At 37.0% G+C, this 8481-nt stretch overlaps 1 protein-coding gene and 1 long non-coding RNA gene across 3 annotated transcripts; both read right to left on the reverse strand.

Annotated features, from left to right (window-relative positions):
- Window positions 1–861: 861 nt before the first annotated feature.
- LOC113353122 lies at window positions 862–2598 on the reverse strand. Its single transcript, XR_003361092.1, has 2 exons — window positions 2385–2598; window positions 862–1331 (listed from the first exon to the last, which is right to left on the reverse strand). It is a non-coding gene; the product is annotated as an uncharacterized LOC113353122 (long non-coding RNA).
- A 405-nt stretch (window positions 2599–3003) lies between these two features.
- LOC113347372 (xylulose kinase 2-like) lies at window positions 3004–7068 on the reverse strand. Of its 2 annotated transcripts, none has more exons than XM_026591019.1 (11): window positions 6819–7068; window positions 5963–6617; window positions 5780–5868; window positions 5432–5496; window positions 5095–5150; window positions 4892–5012; window positions 4701–4775; window positions 4562–4615; window positions 3997–4091; window positions 3742–3916; window positions 3004–3535 (listed from the first exon to the last, which is right to left on the reverse strand). In XM_026591019.1, exons 2-11 carry the CDS (start codon window positions 6467–6469, stop codon window positions 3303–3305), a joined length of 1470 nt encoding a protein of 489 aa, XP_026446804.1. In that variant the 5' UTR covers window positions 6470–6617; window positions 6819–7068; the 3' UTR covers window positions 3004–3302. The 2 variants fall into 2 exon arrangements, with proteins under 2 accessions (XP_026446804.1, XP_026446803.1); XM_026591018.1 differs by having other exon boundaries at window positions 6732–7068.
- Window positions 7069–8481: the final 1413 nt, after the last annotated feature.

Below are 8481 nucleotides of genomic sequence, written 5' to 3' on the forward strand. Positions count from 1 at the left end.
GGTAAGTACTTCCCAGTTAGTTTCAGATGACTCAAACTAGGCATCGCAAAACCGTCAACCTCCAAGCAAATTATAGGAATTGGTATGAGATTGGGTATAAAGCCCAAAGGTACAGGTACGTTCCCTCGTGGTACTCTTTCAAGTCTAAAAAAGAAAAAGCTTCCTAAAAAAATCTAAAGTTCCTAACAAAGTCTCGGAAGATAAAATAATAGAGTTTGGTTCTTCATCGGGATTAGAACTTCCATCTCTAAAGACTAATCATGAAGAAATGTTTAGTGATCTCGCAGAAAACCACGTTGATTTAACTATAGAAAAATGTTGACGAGTCGGCTTATTGACAATAGACAGTGGTCTTGTTTGTGTTTGCATGTTTTCTTTAGCTTTATTTTTGTTTTGTTGCTATCTTTGTGAGCCTTTTGCTCTTTGTCGGTTATATCCGCCTGCACACGGCTTGTGTGCTTTCTTTAATCTATCATCTTTGATCGATTAGAAAAAAAAACAGCAACAGAGGCAAACAGGGCCAAGTGGGGCCCATAAACCCCACTTGTTTTTCCATCTTAATGCTAAATAATAAATAGTTTGGTTTTTCAGAAATTTAACTGGTATTTCTTGTGGGGGAAATACGAAGGTATAACTGGTATTTTGCGTTGTCATAGAGCTAAATCAGTAAACTTTAGGAAGGAACAACTTGTATTTGAGCTAAACAAACAGATGCCTTGGCTCCGTCACGGGCAGAATAATTAAAAATACGTCTTTCATGTGATACTGGCCTAATGCTAAAACTTTTATCATGACCGATCCTAACAGTTTGTTTACTCACATTTAGTGTGGTAAACGAATTAGTGCCATTTTATAACCGTGTGTGTAAAAAATGTTCAATAGAAAACATCTAAACAAGACGAATAATTGTTCAAACATAGCTGGCCTGCGTCAAAACCATAATCTAGGTGTAACAAGGTGAAAACATACTGAGAAACTGATGCGCGCAGCAAAACTACCAAGTAAAGTGAGACCTATAAAAGATACATTAGTAAAAACATACAGATGCATCATTGAAAATGTGGATGCAACATAACTTGCAACTACATCCATTGCTTGTTACGCAGCTTTCTCTGCTTGGTTGCTTATCTCCATTTGCTTTAGATACTTGCTTAATACTGTTCGTTTTTTATGCTGTAGATACTCTCTTACTGCTTGTTTTTGTAGATCAGTTGGCTCCCCTGCATAAGTACCGCCAGAAATTGACACAAGACTCTCCACGTAAGTTTCTATACTGTATTGGCGTCCTGAGATGCGATAGACCTCGGAAACTCCAGCAGGTTTTTGGTGCACTGATGGGTCATATACAACAAAATAAGTATCACTGTCATAATTCGATCTGGCTTTGAACAAAACTTTACCATTCTTGAGTTCCCATTGAAATGTCATACTGCACAACTCTTTTGTTGCAACTACTGGGAGTTGGGCAATGAACAATTTAGTCCAGGAATCACTCACTTTGTGATCTTTCATAATCCATACTTCAAGATTGAAATAACCAGAAAAAACTACACAAAGGCACTCTCCTAAAACACTTAATGTCATCCTAGGATAGTTAGTACCAAATACTGAACTCGATGAACAATTTAGTTCATCAGTGAGTGGCCCAAGTGGAATTTCTCTGAAATTCTCTCCTCCGATATCAAAAGAAACAATTAACATAGATTGCCGAACAGTCGAATTAGGGCATGGAGTTGCTAACCAATGAAGAGCTCCGTTAACAAATGCATGAGTACTGTAAGGAACTATCTCATAAGGAACGATGTTGGGCAATGGTTTCCATGAATCCGATCCTAGTGTATAAACCTGAACTTCAGTACCATAGCAAAACCATCAGTTTTTTGCACTCATATGATCATATTCATAACCATCGACAGCAGTAGCTTTAACAATCTTATAATCATTGGTATCGCAATTATGACCAAGACCGTACGTGACTACAGGTTTCTTTTTCTTTGTAAAATCTTGATTGTCCGCTGGTCCATACTTGAATTCTTCTGAATCAAGTTCTAATATCTTAAACTGTTTTGTACTTGGGTTCCAAAGGCAAAGATTAATATTCTCTCCTTCTCATCAAAATCAAACCATTACAAGAACCATGTGTGTAAATCAGTATATCTGGATATTTACGAGATAGAGAATTTAATGGAAAATCCAATAAATTAGTAGGCTTAACGTAGTCCTCTTTAAAAGCTGTTACATGTGACGATGATTTACTCATAAGCGTATAAAACCAATGCAGATCTTCTAGGACAAAATAATTATATTTTCTGCTTGTTGTAAGATGGGTTTTAATAAACTTAGGGTCTTTGAATAACTTATTGCACCAATGTTTGCATACGCACCTGAATCTCAATATCGATTTTACGGGTAACCTTGGAAGAATATCGTCCACAATGATATCGTATGGGAGGATGAGGAGGCTTGACGTAATCTCTTCTTTTTGTTTTTCTTCATCCATTGTTGCTGTTTGTAACTTAGTTTGCTCCATTCTTCAAACTGTGATAAGATGTACAGCTACCTACAGCTGCTGAAGATAGAACTTGGGCCCAAGTATGACATCCCTGGGTTCTATTTCCGTTTAGCTTATACGGGAGTTTTTTCTTTTCTTGTATATATATAATACACGGTATTGCAATCTTTAGATCACGATGTCTCACCAAATGACACAAGTTGGGAAATCACATTAAAATCTAATCAAATCTTTGTGAAATTGAAAATTTGATGTTGTTGCAAAGAAAACAGTGGTTCCTTCTATGGTCCGTTTCAATATTGAGATTGTTTTCTAATTGGAGTAGAAAAGAGTTTAGGATAGATATATATACACTTGGTGACCAAATTTATGGTCTCTGTATAGAATCAGAGGTATATCCAACCTAGAAGACTGTTAAATACCTGTGCTTTAAGGTTTTTGGTCTATTTGGTGGAGAGGGTCGAGTGCTACGGTGAAGGTTAGTATCAATGTGAGAAAAAAGAAAAAACTGGCTTTCATTAATAGGAAAAAAAAGAAGAAGAGGGAAACATGGGAATCGACATACTAAGAGTTTACAGGTAAACTAAAATACAGCTAAAATACTGGTTATTATTAGTACAATCAGCTTCGGTTAAAAAACAAAAGGAACTATATTCAACATTATTAACTGCTGACAAATTTATTTATTTTTCTACGTGATTATTTCCAAGGAAAGGCCGCCCTTGTCATCCAATTTACTTTATTTTGTTCTTGAATCTCCCTTTGTTTCTTTTTTCTGACTGTTTTTGTTTCACTGACGGCTCAGTTTCTTAACAAGGCGATCTTCAATTTCAGTTCTTTTCTTCATCAACAAGGTGTATTTAGGAAGTAGTTGTGGATCTCCAGCAGGCATCAAAAGCTTGCAGCTAAGAGCTGTTTTCTCTAACTTATTTTCATACATGCATGAGATTCGTACAAACTTTCCCTTATTGTTGCAAAGCCACCCATGCGCTGCCCTAAGGGCAGCTCCTAGAGAAGCAGAATCTGTCAACGACAACAAAAGATCTTGCATGCTTGTAAAAATCACATATAAAAGTTGTTACTTGGCTCAACATGCTTAAATAGTTGTACGAAGTGAAACAAAAGTCAATTCTTAGATGACTTGAGAAAAATGTTAACATTCAGAGAAACGATCAAGGATCCGGAAAGCTAAATTGGCAGGTGATAAAGATTTAATAACCCTTACTTACCAGGTCTTTGGACTGTATATATATCACAACCAAAAATTGCCGCTATTGACTTAAGAATGCTCTGATTGGCTGATGCCCCGCCAGTTGCTATTATTCTTTTGGGTGGATTTGGCATTCCAAACCTTTCAGAATGAGCTCGCATAGATAGAAACTGACCTTCAATTACTGCCCTTACCTGTCATTATAAGCAATTCAGGCATGGAAAAACTGATCAAAACAACAATCATACAAGAATAGGTCATCTGAGTTGCACACCTCTGATGCTCCATCAAACTCTTCTGCTTCATGCTCTTTTAACCCCTCTATCGAGTCACCCGTGAAGTTATCAAGAACATAACGATGGAAGCCAACTGCAGCAACGGAACATCCAAAACGGATCTTTCTTAGAGAACGAGGAATATATATATTCCCAGAAAGGTCTCAACATTTTACAGGCCACATGAACGTGTTTCATGGACTGATTTAATATGACGAGATGAACAACTATCCTATATGTTTACAATAGCAATACAGTTCGACAACTTTTCGATTTAGTTTCGTTCTTATTTTTTTTTGAAATGGTTTCAACCAGAAGTTGTTATCTATCAAGTTTTTGCTGAGGAACGTTAGACGAATGGTAACTAATCATCAATTAAAATCACCGAATAAGATCGTACGGTTCGAAAATAGAGATTAGAAATGTACTTAGACTACCAAGTTATGCAAAAGATATACAATATTGATATTTAATTCGTAAATTATCTTACGTAAAGCATTAGACAAGATCTCTACTACAATGAGCATAGTATATGGATACCGTCCAGTAAGAAAAATGACCGACCTGGTAGAGGAGGAAGAATTTCATGGTCTTTATAGTAGAATCCTAGCTTTCCACCTTTTGCAGAAAATTTCACAACGTCAAAACCTTAGCATTTCATGCATATTTTCCATGAAATTAAACTAGAAGTAGAATCACAAACCATTTAGTGGTGATGTTTTTTCTAGATAGTTGTTGAAAGTATCCCACGATTGTTCCGCGTACTTGTTTCTTATATCTAACACCATAAATAAAATGCAATGTAAATCGAAAGAACGAATAAGGTTGCTTAACTGAAACCTCAACTTCTCTTTTGAGAAGCAATCCAATCTATCATTAGGGAGATGGAACTACCTTCACGTGTCAGAGACCCATTCTTATAGCAAAGCATGACCATGTAGCTCTTTGGATCAACGGGATTAGGAAAAACATGTCCTTCTAATCGAGGACGAGGTTCACTAGCAATCCCAAATACCTGAAATTATTAGGAAAACACTACTATAAGTAAATTAGTCAAAATTCTTATTCTGGCAGTACAATGTTATTGATTAGCTTACAGTATCACTGGTTCCAAGACTTATAGCCAGGTCCCCAGGAGTATTGAGAGTCAATCCTGTAAACATAAACAACATTTAGAACAATTTTTAATTCTTTAGATTAGTTTTTAATGAACATTTCTAAAGAGATTTATCTATCCCAAACGGGAAGGAGGCATAAACAAATGAAATTCCCATCTGTATCTTTATCACTCCACGACTCGCTCTATGGACAAAAGTAAAACAATACCCATAAGCTAGGCAAATTTCAGATGATAAAGATACTTGGAACTTATAACTACAGAAATTACCAGCAGAAACTATAAGAACCCTGGGATATATATGCATAACTACGAACCTGCCAAGCTGTTCGGATTGTCTCCAGACCATTGAACAACTACACAATTCTTGTCAAAGTGATATCTGGAAACAGTTCAATGCAAACTCCAAATTCAGCCACAAAGGAGAAACATAATACTTAAGTGCTTGCTCAATAAAACAAGGATATAATATATCAAACGGCCAAAAGAACAAAAAAAAAAATCTTCGAATTTAGTTCAATGTTCACATGTACATATTTGCCGGGATTTATGTTTTTCTGTTAACACATTCGCTGATGATAACAAAAGAAAATCTAAGTTAGGATCTGACAATGTTGAAACAACCAAAACAAAGGGAGTTATTCAAGAAAAAGTAATCCACATACTTTTCGACAAAATAAGGAGCAACTAAACCAGCAACAGCATGGGCAGGTGCTAAATTCCCAAGCTTCTCTTCTAACCCCGGCGCTGTAGCCTAAAATAATCCACATAAAGTCTCCATCACTGAATAATATAAAGACAAGATAACTCAAGTCGAAAAAAATATACAAAATGTTACAGAAAACCACCTCCAACACAATCTTAGACCAAATACGTTCTTTGATATCCATCAAGTTCATCCCAGCACCATCAGTTTCATCAATGCTTGCGTAAGACCCAGTTAAAAGACATGCCATGAAAGAGCTAACAAGGGAAATCCTCTCAGTATCAGCATACACATCTGGCTGTGTCTGGAATATCTTTCTGATTTGTGGACCTGTGAACCTTTCATAACCACGCGATCCAGTCAATCGAGACAATTCCAATGCACCTCCTACTGCATTCTCTATCTCTCTGCATTGAGCAGTAGTGCTACTATCCATCCATACAGGCGACTCGTTTGTCGAAAATGCATCATTAAGTTGATCCTTCAACGATTTCGATGCATCCAACTTGCGCAACTTCGCCAAACTGCCTTTCTTCCAGTAAACACTACCATGTTGCTGTCCACTACCAGAAACAGCAACAATCTTTCCAAAATCCAGTCCTGATTTGCTTAACTTTTCGAGTAAAAGTTCTAAAGCCTCTATCCACATTAATGTTGGGGATACAATTCTACCATCACCAGATGGGTCTCTATGAACTCCATCTTTAGTTTTATAATGAGGCAATTCAGAATCAAAATGAACAACATCTGAAGTTACTATGTTAAGATTAGAGTCCAATACTGTTGCCTTACATGACCTAGAAATTATCAAATTCAAACATTTAATTCAAATCCATGTCTAAAAAATCAGAATTGCATAATTAAAACCCTAAAGCCATTTCTAAGAATCTAGTATCACAAAATAAACTTACTGTGTAGAGCTATCAAATCCAAGAAACAGAGAATCTTTAGGGAGAGAATAATCTTCCATTGATGTATCCAAATGATTCACTACGTACCTGATCCGATCTTTAAATAATTCGTATTTCAGTGCTGGCTAAGAATTTCGATTAAATTATCTGTTTGTATTTTCTAGGTTTAGATCATAGCTTTTATATGAAGAAGATTAGAAATTAGGATAATTTTTTATTTGGATAATTAGATAAAGATTAAGATAGAGATTAGAGTGGATAACGACTCAGTTAGGGGCTTGTATGTTATTCCAGTTTCAAATTTATAAGTATTTTGTTTTATCCCCCGCCATTGCAGGGAAAAGATAAGGCCGGGGAGACGTTATAGTTTCGCTGTTTTACCACTGTTGAAAAACTATGTAAATCTGAACGGACTTGACCGTTGATAATTTTTTTTGATAATTCTCCCCTGCATAACGTCTTGACGGCTAGTATGACACCAAGATGGCGCGTTATAACATAACCGGCTCAGTCAGTGAACGGTCAAGATGACATTACGTTGCATCTGTTAAGCGCTGAGATAGCGGGACCCTACGGGGCCAGTGATGCGTCGGGATAGCGTTACAATGTGATAATTGGCTAAGTGATGAAGCTTATTGGCCGACACGATAAAGCTTCATTAAGGGAAGGCATGAAAAGGCCAAAGTGACAAATGCAACATGCTTTGTTGGCATTGAAGCATATCCATGGAACTGAGTTGGCCCAAACTCAAGGATGATGAGAGAGCATAGAATATGCCAAGAGTTGGCCTATGCATTAGTCCAAGGCTGGCCAAAGCTTGGACAGTGGAAGCAAGCTAGTAATGCAAGAGTAGGCATTGTTGATGTCGAGCAGTATTGCTAAGTGAAGAATATGATGCACGAGTAGCTAGAATGAGCTAAGAGATTGGTCGAGATGATTGTAGCGCAATGTCAGTTGTACATTGGCTTAGGCCAGACGACTATGGGTCCATGTTGGCTGAGTATTGATTCAAGGCCACGTTCAGTAATGTGCAAAGTTTGGACATTATGACTCAAGTGACGGTTATAAGTTGGTTATAAGCTTTACAAGCGTGCCAAAGGTGTGAGACAAGGGAGAGCGGTTATAGAGGAATTTTATAGCCTAAAAAGTGTGTCCATATCTGTCTTGAAATAGGTTTAGAAGGCTTGCTCGAGTTAGAGAAGAAACTGGCCAGTAGGCACAATTATTGGCGATTATGGAACTTCCTTACGGGACAGATGGCTACCACATGCGTGTGCAAGTGTTATGCACAATTTTTGGCCATTGTAACCACTGTACAAATAGTGCAAAGTCATTAGAAAATCGGTAGGATTACATAGTTGATTGTGAGACTCAAATTGAGATAATTTTGGTAAGATAAACGCTTGGTTCAAAAGGAACAAGTATGTCTAAGTCCCCAAGTGGGGAAAGTTTCGTATATCTTCCCTTTGATACAATAAAATGGGTTAATTGTATCATGTTCTAAGTGTTCTTGGTTGGCTGATTGTGTCAGTGAATGTATGGAAATGTTTTAATTCTTTATGGTAAGCATTTGAGAGGAAAAGAGAAGTGAGAAAAGGTTAAAGACTTCCTTGTAGAACTGTGTAGTGTTGTTGTTTGCATTCATGCAAACTTGTAAGGTTGAAGTAATCGTAGGTGAAGCTTGATTCACTGAACTACGTTGTTGTCGGGTTACATCCGTGCCATAAATTTGCAAGGTGCATTTGCAGGT

Source organism: Papaver somniferum, chromosome 2 (assembly GCF_003573695.1).
Source record: "Papaver somniferum cultivar HN1 chromosome 2, ASM357369v1, whole genome shotgun sequence".
In the NCBI taxonomy this organism is placed as follows: Eukaryota; Viridiplantae; Streptophyta; class Magnoliopsida; order Ranunculales; family Papaveraceae; genus Papaver; species Papaver somniferum.

Coding starts and splice junctions, on each gene's coding strand:
- LOC113347372 (XM_026591018.1), bottom strand. CDS start 6,790: ATGGAAGATTATTCTCTCCCTAAAGATTCTCTGTTTCTTGGATTTGAT. Junction 4,092..4,561: donor AATTCTTCCTCCTCTACCAG/GTCGGTCATTTT, acceptor CCGTTGCTGCAG/TTGGCTTCCATCGTTATGTT. Junction 3,917..3,996: donor AGTTTGATGGAGCATCAGAG/GTGTGCAACTCA, acceptor TTATAATGACAG/GTAAGGGCAGTAATTGAAGG.